Here is a 19,040-nt window from a genome sequence, read left to right on the forward strand (position 1 = left end):
TCACATATCATAGAGGGCCACCAGCTTCCCTGGTCCTTGTCATTTGCTGTTTTGTTCTTTGATGGCAAGCACATGCAACAAGATGTTGCCTCTGTTTTTGAGTCAGGTTGTGCCCCAGGAACAGAGTTCTGTGTTTGTTGCATGTGTGAATGTACTCAAGTGGTAGGTAGGTTCTGGGAATAAAATAAATCTTGCCTGGGCCTCTGAAGAAAGAACCTAGAGAAGGGATTGAGAGACTTGTGTTCTCATTCCATCTCTGAGGGTAGTTGTAGGTAGAGATAGGCTAGATACCTTTAGATTTTATCATGGTCAAATGATGGCAAAGGTGTTTGCCTTCCCTGGTAGTACTGGCCAGAGTGCTGTAGGAGCACTTTATCTGTAGGTAGGACCTTTATTCCCATATCCTTATGTCTCTGTATTTTAGGGTTTTGTATTTAGATCTGAATACTTGCAATTTTCCTTGGATGGGTGGACTGTGGGAGGGAATGGAAGGACAGAAATACTCTCTAAACAGCTGCTGATTAAATATTTGTAATAAGAATCTGGTTTGTATTCCTAGGTAAGTTATGCCAATTCTTAGTTATTGAGAGATTCAGTGGCTATTGTTACAGGTTCTCAAATGGATTCCTACCTGCATTCCTCTATCAAATAAATTCCTCCCTACCTACCTGTAAACTTCATTGCCCGTGATACCTTTCTTGAAATAAAGAGTAAAATCTGGCTTCTAACATAACCATTTTGATTAATAGATTCCAGCAGTTGTCAAGTGTGTCATGTGCTGGTGTATTCCCATGGAAGCCAATAAGGGTTTTGGAAATCAGTGTTGTAGTAGTCAGTTGCAAAATATCTACAGCAACACGGGAGAAAAAGTAAAGAACTTGATGCTCGTGTAAAGGAATTTTAGTTTATTTTGTGGTTTCTTTCTTTTGCAGGTGAAGAGTCTTCATTTTGCTCATCTGGCTTTCTACAGGAAAAACAACGTGAGTTGAAGTTGTTCTCATTTTCCTTTGTACCAAAGCTATTCAACAACTAGAGATAGTAATAGCATTTGTTAACTAGCACAGGTCTTGTGGTATGTTACACTGAGAAGAGAAATGCATGTGGAGGGATCATGATTTTTTTTAAAATGTCTTTTAAATTTAATTATTTTCAACATGGATTATTGTAATGTACCAGGAAAGTGCCTATGACATTTTTTAATGCATTAGTGCCTTATAGTGTTGACTGAAGTGGTAGAGGTAGAGCAGTGAAGGGTGAAGCTGCTGATGTACACAGTAGTTCACACAGGGCAGTACAACATGGTTCCATTTGGAGTGTAGGAGCCTTCAGTGCTTTGTGCTCAGGACTTCCTTCTCCCATCTTTGCTTAGGGAGCTGCAAGTAGTGTGTTGTTGAAATTTCTGAGTGCTGTAAGCATGAAAAGTAATGCCAAGCCTGGCATTGCTAGGGTTCCTTTGCTGCTGGTGCCCAACTTCACAAGCATATTTACATGTGGCTCTGCTTTTGATCTTTCTATGCTTTTGCACTGCTTGCTAAAGAGCAGGAATTGACTTACAGAAGTGTGATGTTAACATGTTAACGAGGGTGTTTCCTTTCATCACAGTTCTCTCTGGAAGCATTGTCCATTACCTTCCTGGAGTCCACAGTGAAATGCCAGTTCTTGATTCCCGAAGCTGTGTTCATAAGTACATGTTGTCACTAGGTGCCAACCCCTTCCCTTTTGGAAATCATACCTTTCCCAACTGGCCTGTCTGGTAACTGGAATTGTGGAGCATTTTGAGTTGAGATCCTCAGCTAAACCCTGTGTATTTCTTCTTCTCTTGTGCTGTGTAGTAGTTATTTACGAGATCTGGTAGCATGTGTAGGACTCGTTCAATGGAGAAACTGTGGAACTTAATACAGGAACTATCTCATCCTGTGATTCTCAGAGCAGGATTGGACTCTGATGCATGCCATTATTTTCCTATAAACAGTGCAGTTTGCAAAACTGCATCTGCAGTATATTTACAGTATTCTTTCTCATTTGTTAATAGAAAGCATATGTCACAGCCTTCATGTGAACATATTTCTTTTGATGGATTTGTCATTATAAAGGGCTAGCAATAGTGCAGCAGATGGCAAGAAACGGCGTCATTTCTCATGAGAGCATGATAATGGAAATAGCAGTTTTCTTTTGGGACTATCACCACTTTATGCTTTATAGCCAGCACAAGCCTTTTTTTTTTTTTTTTTTTTTTTCTCCTCTAAATCTCTCCCCGATTAACATGGCAGAATATTAGGGATATTTTAAATGGTCTGTGTAATAAAAATAAAAGAGGACCTAGCTTGATTCTTAGTATGGATTGGAACTTCACCTTATAATCTCAGAAGTTTAGGAATAATGATACGATTTCTTTCCACCTGGGTTCAGGGTGCAAAGGTTTTTTTTTGGTCATGTATCAAACCCATGCTTTTCGTGCCTGCTTTGGGGTGTTGAATCACTCAGTGTTTTTCCTTCCACTGGGCTTTCTTCTCATGGTGATCTTGAGATCTAATGTACTCCACATGAAGAGACAGAGCAACGAATAACTTCAGGAAAAGATGCAGAACCTGCTTAGTGTCTCTCGGAATCATTGGTGAACATGTATTGTTCTGTTTGTCTACAGGATTTCCTGTGAACAGAACATTCTGTCTTGAAATTAGAAATGTGCCTTGGATGTCTGTAAAAGATGTAGCAGACAAATATTTATATGACTAATATGTCGCTTTTCCTTTCAGGTGAATTATATAGAACCTCTTTAAGAAAACAAAGGTTCCCTGCACAAGGCAGTATTGAAATACATGAGGACAATGAGGTGAGGTTGTTTCCTAAAACAAGCTGTGCTGATTTTCAAGGAGTAGACATGTGAAAATACTCTCATACTGTGTTATGTAATTGTAAACTCATCTGATGGTTTTGTGTGGTTTTCCCTTGTTTAGTAGGTGCGCATGCAATCCCTGAAAATCATCACAAGATTTTTAGACATTGCATACTTAGGTGGAAATAGGACTTAGTTTTCTGACGATAAATTGTTATGTCTGCTTAGTACTTGACTGGAAATGCAGGTTTTGTTAAGTAGATTCAGCAGCAGTCATGAATTTGATAAAAACAGAATTGCCTTTTTTTAGAAGCAGGAAAGAATCTCAACATGTTGTGGTCTTCCAGAAAACTGATTAAGGTCCTCCATTCACACATAGGACAGGTAATGGAAGTGTCTACTTTACCATTTTTGAAGAATTCAGTCCTACAGCCTCCTTAAAATAATGACAGTCATTGATTGACTTCAGATGTCCAGTCAATTAGTCCTTGAGCACCTTGTCTAAGTCATGCTTGAGCTACTGCTGAGAGATAAATTCATTTTATTCCCTTTGAGTCTTCCTGTGAAAGATACCGGTTAAATCCAGCTGAGAGACTTCTCATAGCAGTGACTTCAGCAATATTGATCCACTTGAATTTTTCATTTTTGAAGCTTTCAGTTCTACCAACTCCTCTGCAGTGCTGCTTATTTACAAGTAGACATTGTCCATGGAAGGAACTACATTTAATTTTTAAAGGGAATTATTAAATTTCTCTTCTGAAAACTGGAGTGAAACCTTTTGGAGAAGGAAATTGTAAATCAGTGCATGGAAAAGTGGAACCTGAAAAATGCTTCCATGATTCTCCTGTATTTAAGCAGGTACAAGTCAAGTCAGCAAAATGCTTTCACAAGAAATACTTCTACTGGATACTAAAATTCCTGGGCTGAACAGAGATAGTGGAATAACCTATAGTTCTCTCATTTTCAGCTGCTTCTCTGTCACCATTATACAAGTGCTAAAGCTACCCATTTCGCTTAAGAATAAACTGTCCAGATCATTGCCAGATTCTGAGTAAATCAACCAATCTTGCACTTAATGATCCTTAGACAAAAATCATTAGTCTTGCTTTTGCAGTGTGTTCATATTTGGTGAGGAACTAGAATCTTCACTAATTATGTCATCCAAAGTGAAGAAGAAAATAGCAATCAAGATTTAACAAGATTAAAAAATCTAATCTTTTTATGTATTGATGAGTTCTTGGAGTGCACATGAGTATCAAGGGATAAAGAGGGAAAAAAAGGTGAAATCATAGGACATTCAAAATGCTTTTCTGGTTTCAAGTAGGAAATATCTTGGTTATTCTACGGAACATGCTGATTGTTGTCTGTGTATGTGCCTATTCACATATTCATAAATTTGCTTGTGAGTTTTATGAATATTAGCAATGATGCATTTTTTTACTTTTTTATTAAGTGTCTTTCATTTTAATAAGAAGATACTAGTCTCAAAAGTCTGAGATAACTGTATCATCTACTTTTGCTGAATGTTTTCATTGGCAGAGAAATTTAAATTTGTCTTTTTTGGACTTGTGATAATTTAAATGAGAACCTTGCCAGTAAATGAAGCAATCACTAGGTTACCTAGAAAGATGATTGCTTATGCTGCCTGTGGAGGTTGGAATTTTTCTCCAGTCTCAGAGTATTTAAAGTAACTTCCGGTGTACACAAAGCTGTCTTAATCTGTATTGATCTGAAGCCTGGATCTGTGCTGCACAGGGTTTGTGCCAGAGCATAGCATATGTGAGTCAGACATACGTGAATGAAATGGAGCACACAGGATGTGCACATGCACACACATGCCCCACCTCCCACTCCAGTGAAAGCAAATATCACAAAATTATCACAGTGGGGGTGGGAAAAGAAAAATCACTGCTAACGTTGACACCAAGTAAACTGACAAAGTCCATAAAAATGCCTCCTTCTTTCCTTTTTCCTGTTTTTCTCATAGGAAGGAGTTCAACACCAGAACTGCAAAACTCATGTGTTAATTTTGATCCTACATGGGGGGAACATATTAGACACTGGAAATGGAGACCACAGCAGCAAGCTGGCAGACATCAACACCTTCAGTTCCGTGTTTGAGAAAGTGACCCAAGCCCATTTCCCTGCCTCTTCGGGCCACATCTTGATGAGACTTGTTCCCTGCCCAGCAATCTGTTCAGCAGCTTTCTCTCTTGTTTCCAGGTGAGTTGACTTGCATTCCCTGCTGTTTGGTTATGCTTTGTGGTTTTGAATGGTTTTCTGTGACCCGTATATTGCATTATGAAATTTTGTGAATCGTTCTTAATCTTTTGCTCACTGCAAGACTAGCAATCTTTCATCCTTTTCTAAGTGGATGAATTCGTTTTAAAAACCATTTTTATTGGATGTATCCACTTCAGTAGTTGCTCATTCTCAGCTGCTTTTTCAGTCTTGAAATTCACTCATGGAATGAGAGAATGTTTTGAAGTAATATTACTTTCCGTGACATAAATATTTTAAATGGCATGACAGAGAAGGGAAGAAGAAACATATACACCCCATCAACTCTTCTACAAATGCAAACCAGGATTAACTGCAGAACTCTGATGAGGGAAGGAAAGAATCAGATTTTCTTGATTTCTGTTTTTGTAAGCAAAGGGACACTTCTTTTGCTTTTGTCTGGGGCTTCTGTAAGGGATGGTTCCTTTTAGAGTCTTTTTTTGTTGCAGTATAGTACCCAGGGTTACATTTGAAGCTCATGCAGTGCAGAAAACCCTGCAGAAGATTTGAGGAGGTCTACAAGTGTGTTTTGGGCCTTAAGGTGAAGGAATGATGATGCCTGCATATCAGAGGAAGAGGTGACAGGATGCAGACCAGACTGATGGAAGTTGTGCCTTACTGTTTGCATCATAGAAAAAACAAAAAACCAAAAAAACTAATTTGCATAATTTTAAATGTGGAAACAACCAGGAAATAAGTGTGTATATATCCGAAGTGCTGCTCTGTAAAACAAGAGGACTGATAGAAGAGGAGGTGAAACGTCAAGGAGTGTTTGGAAGGTCATCTTTTCCCGTTTGGGCCATCGGTCAACAGGCTTTTTTTCCCCTTCACCCCTTGAGAGTTATGTGCACTCAAGGAACTCATTGCTTGCAGGTCGACCTATCTGCAAGAGCTGGTAGAGTAGAAGAAAGAATGTGTGCTGGCAGCCCAAATGAACACAGCTCCAACTTTCTTTCTCTGTTTCTTTATTGCCCCTTGCTGCAGCACAGAATATTCACCCAGACTGAAAAATGCCAGATGGGATGTTTGAATATTCTATAGAATTATTCTGAGCACTGATATAAGATTGATATTGTGGTGGTGTGTTCTTTTGTAGAGCTGCTTGACATGTACCCACTTGGGGCTGACAAAAGAGGAGACAGTTCCCACTGTCTCTCACATTTCTGTAGCTTCATGGCAGCAGCTTTCATAGCCAGAACTCCAGAATGCAGCTGTGGAACATAAAGGTGTGATAAACATTTCATTTAGCAAACCATGGTGGAGGAGGGGTGGTTTTATTTACTGTAGTGTTTTGTTGAGGGTGAGGCAGATAACTGACTAAGCAGTGGTACAAGATTTTGTAGTAGCTTTGAATGTAGTCTCCGTTTTCTGAAGATGCAGGCTATGGTCCATGTTAAGGTGACCCTGAGATGATCTCAGTTGCTCAGAGCATGGTGCTACTGATGCCAGGATTGTGGGTTTGGCCCTTGAATGGGCTATTCACTTGAGAGTCACTCAATGATCCTGCTGGGTCGCTTCCAGCCCACTGCAGGTGTCCTCCCAGGTACCTCCCCCCAGCCCTTCACCAGCAGCACGATGCCCCAGGTGCTGAGGACATGCCCACACGCCTCTGTCTTGGGCCCACAGGAGGCCAGCAACACCGTGGTGAGGCCTAGGGGGGCCCTGAGGGGCTCGGGCCGGAAGGTATGTTGGGGGACTTCTTGAGTACAGATATCCAAAGATGCTTTCTCCTCAACCCCCCTCTCTGTGGTGCAGTCTCAGTTATTCCTTCTGGAAATGCCACTGTGCCATCAGTCCCTTCTTCCCTAAAAGCCAGGTGTGCTCTTACCCACTGTGAAAGATGAGGCCTGTCTTGTAGCTGAGTCATTTGCTGCCTTTCATCACGGAGGTGTTAGGTTCTAACAGTAGTGACTTTATCTCTCAGGTGCTTAGTGATTGCAGCTACTTCTGTGTGATTTCCCTCTCCATCTCCAACCTTTGTGTAAGTGTTTGATGTTTACAACCTGACGATTTTCAAGATACCAAGATTTGTTCTCTTTTCTGCTTCAGCACTGATATTTTGCCTGTTTTTCTGAGCTTCAGCACTGATACTTGTCCCCTCTGACAAACAACTTCATCTCTTCCATATATTCTTTTGGTAGTCTGGATGTGTCTTTCCTTTGTGTTGTGTCTGTAATAACAATGGAGGTCACTGTGGCTATACCTGTACAATAAAACACATTGGAATTTAAAAACCCAAACCGTCATTTCTAAGTCATTTAGCTGTGTTTAATTGTCTTGATAGTAATTGCTGTATTTCAGTTTTTTCTATATTTCTTTAGCTGTGGGGAAAAAACCAGCAGATTGCCAGCTATTTATTTTTCCATTGCCTCTGGTTTGCATAGCTCTCTTGTGGATATTGTTGCCAGCTTATTTTTATTATGAAAACATATGCGGGTATTCTTTTCCATTTCAAGCCTTCATTTAGTATGTTGGATTTTTTTCTCCTGGGTTTCTATCTTTCTGAGGTGTTACCTACCAATTTTATTAGTAAATTAGGGGATTTCATTTAGGTTTTGAAGGTTCAGGTTTAATTTTTGAGCTAGTATTCATAACGGTATATCTGCTATGCATTTGGATGATCCAATCAGCTGGCAAAATGAAACTGTGTTAATTGGTAAATTGACACAGCTTGGCAGATCAGCTGAGCTCCAGGATCTAAGTCTGGTTTACTACTTTGGATGAAAAATACCGAGTGACTGGATTGCTTCCGGCAGAGGCAAGTGTGAAAATGTCCAGTAAGGCTCAGAACATGAATACAGACCAACAAATTTTCTCTTCTTCCTCTATTACCCTCGTAGTAGTCTCAAGGATATGAATTTTAGCAAAGGTACAGACCAACTCCATTTCAGGCAGCTTGCTTTTAAGTACTGTGACAGTCCACCAAGTTCCCAAAAAAAGGAATACAAAATACTGCTCAAGTTGTCTGCCTGTGGCTTTTGGATGGACATTAGATGTGCTGCATTTTTCAAAATACTTCTGACTTTTCTTGAATCTCTAAAAGACAGTCAACTTACTCTAAGAGAATCTGGCACACACTGATGTGCCTTCCATCTTTAGCTCTCTGTGAGTTGTTTTCCCACTCATCAGTAAAAATCAGTCAAGACATGATCAACAGACTTACTGGGAAACTTGCAAGGTGCACATCCACTAAAGTAAAGCTGACATTCTATCAAATTTAAGGTTGCATTTTCAATTAAGTCATCTCCTTTTTGCCGGATGTTACTATGCAAACATTTACTATGATTTCAGAATGTGTGCAGCTTTGTTTCATCTTTTTGAAGAGATTGGACACTGGGAAAATTACTTAATATACTTTTGAACAATACACCTGTCACACTTGTGTTCTAGGAAACTATTCCATTGTGATGGTTGGATTCTGCTCTCCGGTGCAGTGAGTTATTGTAGTGGGGGGGGAACAAAAGCTGAAATGTGATCACGTCATTGCCATTCAAAGTTATGTCTAGTTGTATGAAGAACAGTTGCATGAAATGTGTTTAACTACAGAAATAGCTTCTAGTGTGATCCCATTCATCTAAAGCAGTAGTGCCTTGGATTTCTTAAGGAGTTGAATTCTTTGAGATAATGATCCTTCCTGTGTTTGCTCATTGTGAACTGCAGCAGGCCAACCCATTTCTGTTAGTAACTGCCCATTCTCTAATGCTGTGTGCTGCCTCTTGCAGTTTTCCTGATGATATGTTCTTTTCTAGCCTAAATCCCTACAGCTATGATGAGAGCTGTCTTAGCAGCAGTGAAGACCACATCCCACTGGCTGCCTTGCCTTTGCTGGCTGTTTCATCTCCTCAGTACCAGGATGCAGTTGCCATGGTGATCAGTAGAGCCAATCAAGTTTACAACGAGTTTCTAAAATCTACTGATGGGGCCGGTTTTAATGGACAGGTAGGACTGTTTTCTCTTAAATCAATTCTCTTAAGTAAAATTTCTTCAGAGTAAGACTGTTTCTTTTTAAGCCATTGTGTTGAGGGGTTTGAGTTATGAGTATGGGACACTACAAATACAATGGATGAATGAATGTTAGCATGAGATCACCTACACAAAATGCCTTCTTAGTTCCAGCACAAGACAGGCACTTCTGGAATCCTGTGCACTATTTCACATGCATTTACTGGGCTGGTGGAAGATTATATACATTCTCCCACAAGCATTTTGGCTCCTAACCTCTTATTTTGCTATGGTATGGTAAGCGAGGTATGTAGTGAACATGCCAGCCTGAGACAAATGATCATCTGAATTCTTCAGACATAGCTGATGGAAAAATTGGGACGCCTTCAAGAACCCAAGAAATCCAATACCGAACTATTATTTCTTCTTTGCCTCCATCATGATAGTAATAAAGCAATTGACAGTAAAGAAACATAGAAGACAAATACTCAGTTGCTAGCAGTGTTGCAGATTTCTTGTCTAATTGTGGGGAAATAATGTCATTTTTCTGGTGTGACCCGCACACCAGTGAAGTCGCCTACAGGTTTCTTTCAACTGACAGTAACTGTCAGTTACTGTTCCTGCTTCACCATCTTTAGTCTACAAAACTTCCTGCTTCACACAGAAATGTGATATTGATACCCTGAGTTGCTGATATTATTTTGTAATGGGGCCATCTACAATAGCCATAAACATTCACTTCCTTTAAGTACAGTGACCTCCACACTTCATAAAAAGAAAGAAAATACATTTAATGTAGAGTAAAGTGTAAACTTCAAAGGGAATCATGTGTCTTATTACACAAATTCTTTTCCATGCCACTAATAAGATTATGCTGTGATGTATCAGTGTTTTTAGACTAAAAGTTGGTTGGAAGCCATTTTTACTATGCATGGTAAAACTGTTCTTGGTTAAAGCATAAAACCAGCCCAACTGCAGTGACAGAACATTATGAAAGGTGAAATTATGTAAAGAAGAATGATACCAGTTACAAAAATAATCTTTTCTCAACAGAACTTCAGTGTTACAAAGTTTTTCTTTGACAAAGCTACAAACAAGTCTCCCTGTTGTGGTTTACAAATAATATATATTACTTCTTGTAGAAGAGTCTGCTTGACCTCTGTATGTTCCACAGAATTTTTGCCATCAACTAGCACCACTGTTAAAGTAGAAGTGACTTCTCTGTGCTCTCTAAAGTGCTTTGCTTTCCTCCTTAGAAATTTCAGCTCTGCCTCTGAATAAGTCCTGTACTGATGGAATATACATCATATATCCTGACGTGCACACTATGCGTATCTTTCATATTTTTGTCTCTTCTGTCAGTTTACATTACAAGTTTGTTACATCAGAGATTGCCTTTTTGAATTTATATAGTATCTGGAGCAAATTAACTCCATTACCTTAATGCCAATAATAGTAAGAATGAGAAACACAATGGTAAATTGAAGAAGATGTTGCCAACTCCCTACAAAAAGTGCTGTTAATTTTATTGAGGTTACCTGTATCTTAAGATTTTCAACTCTTTGTGGACTTCATTATCCAGCATAGGAATTTGAAAGTCAAAGAGTAAATTGGTATGCTGTTCAGTTGTATACAACTTCAGAAACAGAAATGTCTTAGGATAGATATCTCAGTGTATTTTGATATTTTATTTTATTTTTTAAAGTGTTTTTTTATAATTTTGGTTGAGTATAAGAAATGTACTCAATATAGGAAGAGTGCTAAATGGGTATGCAGTGAGAGGAGTTTGAGATTTTCCCCTACCTACGTCTTGAAGAACTCACTTTTCCTAATGTTCTTCACTTCAGAGAAAACATGCACAACATCCTTTATCCAAAACTTGTAGTTTAGTGTTGTAGTCAAGCTGAATTAAGTTTAGAAGTAAGTTAAGGTTTGTAGTATCATCTGTCTTGCTAATCAGATTTGGGAACAGCACATTAGACAATTGCTTCAGTCTGAGCATCATAAGGAGAGACTTGCTGAAGCATGTTATCAAGCTGTTACTCATGATCAGACTAGGACAGGGGAACAGGGAGAAAGCATCATCTCGTGTGGGATGGGGAGGTGTTCAGTGGAATTGGCTTGTGAGGGAGATTCTAGTGTACCATAAAATTACTCCTGAACTCCCAGTTTTAATAGCATATGTATTTTGAATTGCCAGATCCATAGTTTGAAGGTAGCTACTGTGTATATATTAAATGTGAAGCAACACTGAATCTCTCTGCTTAATACCTCATTTTGAAGTTTTGTTCCCTTGTCCTGACGGGGGAGTGCCAATCTGTAGGGTTCTCTCCCCTGTATGACTCTGAAGGAAATGTTAAGTGGCTTGAAATCTTTGTGACACTGGTCATCCGGTGATCTGGACTTATCGAGCTGGAATCTGGCTGCAAGCAGCTGGAAAAATTCTAATCCATGTGGCAGAACTCCCACTCATCAAAATAGGCCCTGGGACAGATGTTCTTAGTGTAGGGCATATTTCTGGTGATAAAAGCAAGTAGAAAAAAATAGCTGTAATACAAAGCAAAGTGTAAAAACCAGTAACAAGGTGATGAAGTAAGACAGAAGCTCCTCTGCAGTACTGTGATGATTTTGGTTTTTTAAAAAACACTTGCTACATCTCTAAAAAAAAAATCTTTTTTTCAGGTGTGTCTTATAGGTGACTGCATTGGAGGAATTTTGGGCTTTGATGCCATCTGCTATAATTCTAATACAGCTTATGAGAGTCGAAACAGTAGCAGGAGAGGAAGCATCAGCAGCATCCAGGTGAAGAGAAAAAACACACACAGCTGAAACCCTATAGATTCATTCCATGGAGGAAGTCAGCTCCATCGAAGCCAGAGGAAATTTAAGGATTTGGTAAATTGCCGTGATAGAATGGGATTCTGCCCATGTATCAAAAATTTGCTGTTAAAAATTAAGTTAAAAATTAAGCTTCAGTGTTATGATGTACAGAAATCAGTAGTGAAGGCTTGATCTGTTAGCCTTTAAAGCAGGGTTACCAGGTCTCTATATTGTATCCCTTACTGTAGATGGAAACAAGTCCTTGCTCAGAAGTCTCTGGTAGGCTGCCATTTTTGTCAAAATATTTTCTTGCTTGCTTTCTTTCGTTCTTTTCACCTGGGATCTGGAATTCCTTACACTGGGGGAGGTCTAGCATTAAAATATATTATGAATAAGTTTTAGTGACTAGTGAAAGAATGCCTCTTTCTTCATAAGTAATGCAAGTCACTTGGAGATCTGTGAGTGGACCACTGAGTGTCTATACAAGTGCTGCATTTGCACAGAAGAGAGGATTCATTATACCTGTGATCCAGGAAAGATTTTGTGGTAGTAGAAGTACAGGTTTTTGAAGTAATGCTAGCATGTAAACGTCATTATTGTGTGCAACACACTTTAAAAATAAAATTGAAGTTCACCTGATCTTATGTACTTCAGGCTCAAGTAAGTGTGATGAATTAGAGTGGACACTGTGTGAGGTGTCTATGCTCTGTTTGACTTTGTGACCCTGGCAAAATTGTTTCGTATAAATAGTTACCTCCTCTCAAAAATGGGCTCGGTGGTACCAATTGTCTTGGTTCAATTGAGAACTACGTGTGATGGGAGTACTCTCAAGCAGAGACATCCTCTAAATTTTTCCAGGAAGGAGAATTACCATTAATAACATGGCTTTTTGGGAATAAAACTGTTCACTTGCCACAGAAGCCAGGAGATCCTCTTGGCCATTGGAGACTGTAGGTAGAACTGTGGTGGAAGGTTCATCTCATAGTTCGTACACCCTATGAACTTGTTCTTTCTGTAGCTTCAGAGAAACAGACTCAGTTGGCATATTTTCCATGGTCTGTCTGCGTGTCTGTCATGCCTCAGACCTCATCTGTAAGCCTTGCCCTCTCTTTTCCTCTGTCTTGTCTAGTTGGAGTTTTGCACTTCCTGCTTAAAAGTACCAACCATGACAACATAATTGTACTCAGGGTGCTTGATGTTATGGCTTGTGAAGAGTCTTCCAATGATACTTCAATAGTGTAATGCAGTGGCATAATGCTATGTCCAGGAGGACAGGAGCAGAGAATGGTGGTAAAGAAAATGTAAATAAGTGTTGGGAGATAGATATGTGCAAGGAGGAGGAGAACAACTTTGAATCCTGCTCTCTTCTACAATGCTGAGCTAACTTTGCAGTGACCTTCTCTAGGGTCACCTCATAGAGATCAAATCCCATGTCCTCCCAAAACTGATTGTTCTTTCCTCGCTGAACTTGTCTGTGCCTGCCCCTCCACTTTCTCTCACGAGGATGCTATAGACTGCTATGAAGTCTCCCCTCAGTCCCCCTTTCTCCAGCCTGAATAAGCCATAAAACTTCAACTGCTCTTCTTATGGCTTCCGTTTCAGACCCTTCACTATTGTTATAGCCCTCCTTTGGATGCCCTCTAATAGCTTTTTTATCTTTCTTGTATTGTTGTGCCCAAAACTGCGCACAGGACTCAAAGGGAGGCCACCACACCAAAGCACAGCAGGACAGTCACCTTCCCTAGACTGGCTGGCAGTGCTGTGCCTGATGCCCCTCAAGATGCAATTGGTCCTCCTGGCTGCCAGGGCACACTGTTGATTCATATTCAGCTGGCTATTGACCATGACCTCCAAGGTGCTTTTCTGTGTGGCTGCTCTCCAGCCTCTTGTTCCCCAGGCTTTATGCACAGTCATTCTAAAAAACCAGATCTTGCATGCCTCATGCACATAGTTCTAATGCATGAATGAAGTGCGAGGTTCAGTCCAATGGCATTTATTTTGAAAAGCAGCATCTGCAGCATCAGGGAGGATGCTGGTGCAAGCAGCAGAACTGCTGAAGGAAATGAAAAATAATTTAATAATGAACAATAAATAAATGATCTTAATAATACGGTACCACTGGTCTCCTCTCGCATTGTGCAGAAGCTAACTTTTTCAAAAAATCATATCCCATATCCATGGAACATGATGAGAGAGATCATTAATGTTGTAAATGTGCATTTTGTGCACATTTTGTGCACATTTTGTGCAACCCTTCTGATTACCCTATTTATAGTTCTCTAAGAATAATAAAGTCATGAGGGATAAAGCTTTTGTGTTACTCCTCCTTTCCACCCCTTGCACTTCCCTCCACCCTCAAATTCTTGATTCTCCTTCTGGCTTTTTGGCTATTATCTTGAAGGGAAATTTAGTCTTCACCTCTTTCCTTCTACTGCAAAGAGAAATTTTTAATCCATTCCACCCTTTGTTGGATAAAATGAGGTCATATGTATAAATGCAGGCATTTCATATAAGCTCTTTTGTATTTTGTTATCTGTCTAAATCTTCCCTTTGCTCTGTTCATTTTCTGAAGGATAATCCGCTCTTAGCAGAGGACTCCAGTCTGGGTGGCAGCAAACACCTGAGCGAAAGCAATATCGACATCTCGGCAGTCACGGAGGACGAGAAGCAAGGGCCGCCACTGCCTCGGAAACAGAGTGACTCATCCACTTATGACTGTGATACCATAACCCAGCATCAGGCGTTCCTGTCCAGGTAACCAGTGGTCACTGACTGAGTAAAAGAAATGGGCTTGCATTGAAAGGAGCCTGTTAACACCAGAGCACAGGGGCACTGTTATTGTTTGTGGTATGTTTCTGGAGGTTTACTTGAAGTTCTTGTCTAGCACTCAAAGAAAACTATGGATTTAGAGGGTCTCGCCTGAACATACTCACATCTGGAGAGTTTTTTATGTAATCTTTATTCAGTTGTGAGGGTTTTGAACATGCAAAAATGAATGCACAAAGTTCTATTTCTTCAGTATAGCCCTGTCAAAACAAGATGAGTGAAGACTTTGTAATTGTAAATTTCTGTTACCTATTTCTTTTAAACAATCCCTCTGATTTCACTTTCAGGACTTTTATTATTATCTAGTGAGATAATTGCTTTAGGTGCTCCCATTGGTCTATGAACTATTCAGACCAGCTTTAAAACAACAAAGAAAGTGCCCTGCATTTGGTTTAAATGAGGAGGGTACTGTGGGGAGAAGTTAACTTAGTTTTCCTTTATCCTAAAAAAGCTTTGAAATATATGGGATGGGAACATAAGCATTCCCTTTGTCTCTTCCTGCTGGTTTTAATCTATTTGGCTTTTTACTTACATGAATTATTCAGGCTTTTGTTTCCTCTATCTATAGTCTTATTTCCTTTATTTCATTGTGAGTGATGCAGAGGAGGAAGTCCTAGTGTGTGTTGAAGTTTCAGTTCTGCTAGAGTTTAGTGCAGACTTATTATTGTGCTTTACTTCAAGTCTGACATTTTTCTTAGTAGCAGGTTAAGGTAATTCTGTAGTCTGCTTTGAATGTCCTTTGCTTTGTTTTTAGTGACTATTCTGCATTCGTTGCATTTTCTGGATATCAGTGTGTTGTAGAATGTTTTCCTTCTGAGACAGAACGGTTGTTTTTCTCTTATCTGCAACTGAAAACATGAAGATTTTTTTTGGTCAGTCACTTTTAGGTTATTTTATAGGAGAAGTACTGTGTTATATTTAAAATAGTAAACTTGAATATTCATGATCCTTGCAAAACTTCACCAAGTGTTCTGTAGAGTGATTGCAGGAAACTCGTGCATGTTGAAGGTAGTAAACTTACTGAATAGCCACACTGAAAATTATGGTTGCTATACTGCAGTATCATTTTACAGTTTCAAGGTGTATTGCTTGGACATCCTGTTTTGGGAATGCTCTTTTTTTCTGAATGCCCTCTTCATTATTTTTGATTCAGTATTTTCTTTGTTCAGCATCCACTCAAGTGTGTTGAAAGATGGTGCAGACCTTCCTCCTGTGGATTCCAGTCTCTCAGAAGTAAATCTGGGCCGATTTGAATTTGAGGTGTCTGATTTCTTCCTTTTTGGATCACCACTTGGTTTGGTGCTGGCCATGAGGAGCACTGTTCTGCCTGGTCTGGATGGTAAGCTCTTCTTGGGGTTAAAATACAGGATGCATAATTCCCTTTGTAAACAAGGGGGCTCACACAAAAAGGAGGTAAATAAAGCCTAGTTAAAGTCAGGGAGTGAGGTAAGTTTCTTCCTTTAAGAGATGGGGAAGTTAATGTGAGTAGGTGATAAGGATTGTTCTAGGGATGTCACTGCTCGCTTATAAAAGCATGTCTTATGTTCTGCTGTTAATCATATATTCCATGTCATACAACATGAAGCTCATACTTCACCAAGGATCAGTCCTTGAAAACAATACCACAAATAACATTTCTTCTTTGTTCAGCATTACCTCTTGTTCATGTCTGGCTTCACAGGTGGATTTGGCCCTCAGGTGTGCTACTTGTGAGCCATTCTTCCTCTCTAATAACAGACCTAATGATCAGATCAGATTTTTTTTAGTTTTGTTTCTAAAGCATCTGGATTTTTTAGGTTTTTCAGTTAAAAGTTTACCTTTAATTATTCAGCAGCACATGCTTTCTCTATTTGCATGGTATGAGCATTGGATAGCACAGTATCTTTATAGGAAATTTTGCATTTATTTTTTAGGTGAGGGAGAAAATCTGTTGTAGTAATGAGGAAGAGACAACAATGCAGAACTCCAAGGTTTTTTTTTTCCTAGCCAGTAGTCCTTTCCCCAGTCTCTGCTCTGCTACCCTCCAGACAATTTGACAGGAAAATTTCATGTTAATTACTAGTATTTTAAACTATTTTCTTCAAATTAGCTCTCACTTCCATCCTTCCTCTGGTATCCTGCAAAGGAGTATGCTTTGAGAGCAGCTCAACTGATGGGCATTTCAAACACATTGTAAGGTGAGCAGTGTCTACTTGAAGCATAATTAGTCTTTAGAGGTGCATATGATGAAAGAATCCTATTTTAAAGTGATAATTGTGATACAGTTGAGAGGAAAACAGACAAATTGAAACCTATCATTCAGACAGTTGGAAATTAGTTGAGAAGAGTCAGGTGCCTTTTTTACTGAAATGAAAGGTAGAAAGCTACCTGATAATGTGACAAGTTAAATTCAGATATATTTATTTATTTGTTTTGTTAGAATCAATTTTTATAATATAAGGGAAGGTTCTCCTGTCCTCTAGGTTTAAGTCCTCTGGATGTCACAAGCCCAGCAGACCATTTTGCTAGTAAATATTTGAAGTGCTGAGCATCACAGCTATAATGCCTGATAATACGTTTACAAGATTTTTAAATTCTTTTTCCTTTCTTGCTTCCATTTTTTTCTTTTCTGCTGCTCTTCACATTTCTTATGTGCCTGCATCTCAGATTGTGATGTCTCTGTAAACTCCTGTGTAGTGGAGTGTTCTTTACATATGAAATAGGAAACAATTCAGTTAAGTTTCTTTTGGCCAGATGTGTCCCAATCTGGGGTTTGCAAAAGACCATAATTACTATGTTTCTGTACAGACCTCTTGAAAATTGTAAAGCAGCAATACTGATGTCTCTCTCTCTGTCTTATTCTCATCCAAGTATGCCAGGTCCGACCAGCCTGCAGTCAAGTGTACAGCTTCTTTCACTCTGCTGACCCTTCTGCCTGCAGACTTGAACCATTGCTGGAGAAAAGATTCCATCTTCTTCCTCCATTCAGTGTCCCACGGTACCAGAGATACCCACTAGGGGATGGAAGGTCTCACCAGTTAGGTACAGTGCCTGTTTTAATGAGTCTCATTGCCTGTTGTTCTCTTAAGTGTTCTCTCACAGCTCAAGAGAATTTGAAATAGCAATATGCTAAAAACAAGTCATCTGGGACTGAGTAGCACAGACATACTTCACAAGTGTGGAAGCAAAGAAGATTACTAAGAAAAAAAGTTATTCTTATGCATGAGGTTTGTGATACTAGTTGTGTTAAAGAGGAGTTGGAAAGCGATACCACTGTTCTAGTTAGAAGTGTTAAGAAGTGTCGCTTAGAAAATTCCATGTCTTTGACTATTGTTTAAAACAATTTATTTTTTACAATTCGTTGACCTTTCCCTAGATTTTTGCATGTTCTTTTTTTTGGCCACTTGTGGTTGGTTTGTTGTAGGTATCTACTAAGACAAATCAGACCACTAAGCAGTCTTGATCACTCTTCTCCTGGATGGGTTACTAAACAATAGTTATGTTGGTAATAGAGATTTGAATCCAGGGGGAAAAGACAGAAATAGATTGATTTCTGGGGAAGAAAGAGGAAGGGGGAGATGAGAAAGGTTCTAGTAGAAGGAGTCGTGCTTCATTGACTTTATAGAAAATAAGGTAAAATCATATTGGCATAAAGTATCTCTCAATTGTCACGTTATGCAAGGAAGGACATTTTGCTTATTTCAGAAAGAGGGCCAGAGGAGTATCACAGACTCCCAGGGCTATGTAGTTCTTCTCACAGAATGACTTTTAAATGAATAAGGTTGAGTGTGAAGTAAAATAGCATCCCAGGATCACTATCCAGTTTGGAAGATCCTGGCCAAAAGCACCCAGCTGCCATTGCACGTTCATGGCAGTAGGGTGTGTACTTTCTCCGTGTAGTCATGCTATTCTCACTCCATAGGGAGGAAGTTTCATCCATGGGCATTAAATGTGATATTATTGATGAAAACACTCATTGGCCCTGTATTTAAAAATAAATGAATGAATAAACAAACAAAATATACACACTATTTCAAAAGCTAGTTTCAAAAAGGATGGTGCGCATCCTCTTTTTTTTAATGTTGTTTTCATTTTTGTAACCTGCAGGTGATGTTCTCCACAATCACAGCAGTTTGTTCCTTGAGAATAGCTCTTTGAACATACATTTCTCTCTGGAGAGCCCTGGATCTCCAAATACATCTAATCAACTGCAAGGGAAAACAAGAAAGTTGAGCTTGGGCAGCACGAACAGTGAAAACTCTGGGTCAGCTGAAAGCTTGCCATCAGCATGCCTCACTGACAGTGAGTGAAGCCTGGTGCCATGTGCTATTGGATATGGCAGCAGCCTTTTCCTTCA

The 19,040-nt window shown here is 39.4% G+C and overlaps 1 protein-coding gene across 1 annotated transcript in view; it reads left to right on the forward strand.

Annotated features, from left to right (window-relative positions):
* Positions 1–19,040, forward strand: part of PITPNM3 (PITPNM family member 3) — a 51,502-nt gene that overhangs the window by 23,778 nt on the left and 8,684 nt on the right. Inside the window, exons 4-12 of the mRNA XM_066333645.1 lie at positions 933–980; positions 2,757–2,833; positions 4,824–5,059; positions 8,866–9,055; positions 11,741–11,860; positions 14,451–14,632; positions 15,874–16,043; positions 17,555–17,725; positions 18,791–18,985. Coding sequence (XP_066189742.1) covers positions 933–980; positions 2,757–2,833; positions 4,824–5,059; positions 8,866–9,055; positions 11,741–11,860; positions 14,451–14,632; positions 15,874–16,043; positions 17,555–17,725; positions 18,791–18,985 — 1,389 coding nt within the window. The remainder of the gene's footprint in view (positions 1–932; positions 981–2,756; positions 2,834–4,823; positions 5,060–8,865; positions 9,056–11,740; positions 11,861–14,450; positions 14,633–15,873; positions 16,044–17,554; positions 17,726–18,790; positions 18,986–19,040) is intronic.

This window comes from Sylvia atricapilla, chromosome 20 (genome assembly GCF_009819655.1).
Source record: "Sylvia atricapilla isolate bSylAtr1 chromosome 20, bSylAtr1.pri, whole genome shotgun sequence".
In the NCBI taxonomy this organism is placed as follows: domain Eukaryota; kingdom Metazoa; phylum Chordata; class Aves; order Passeriformes; family Sylviidae; genus Sylvia; species Sylvia atricapilla.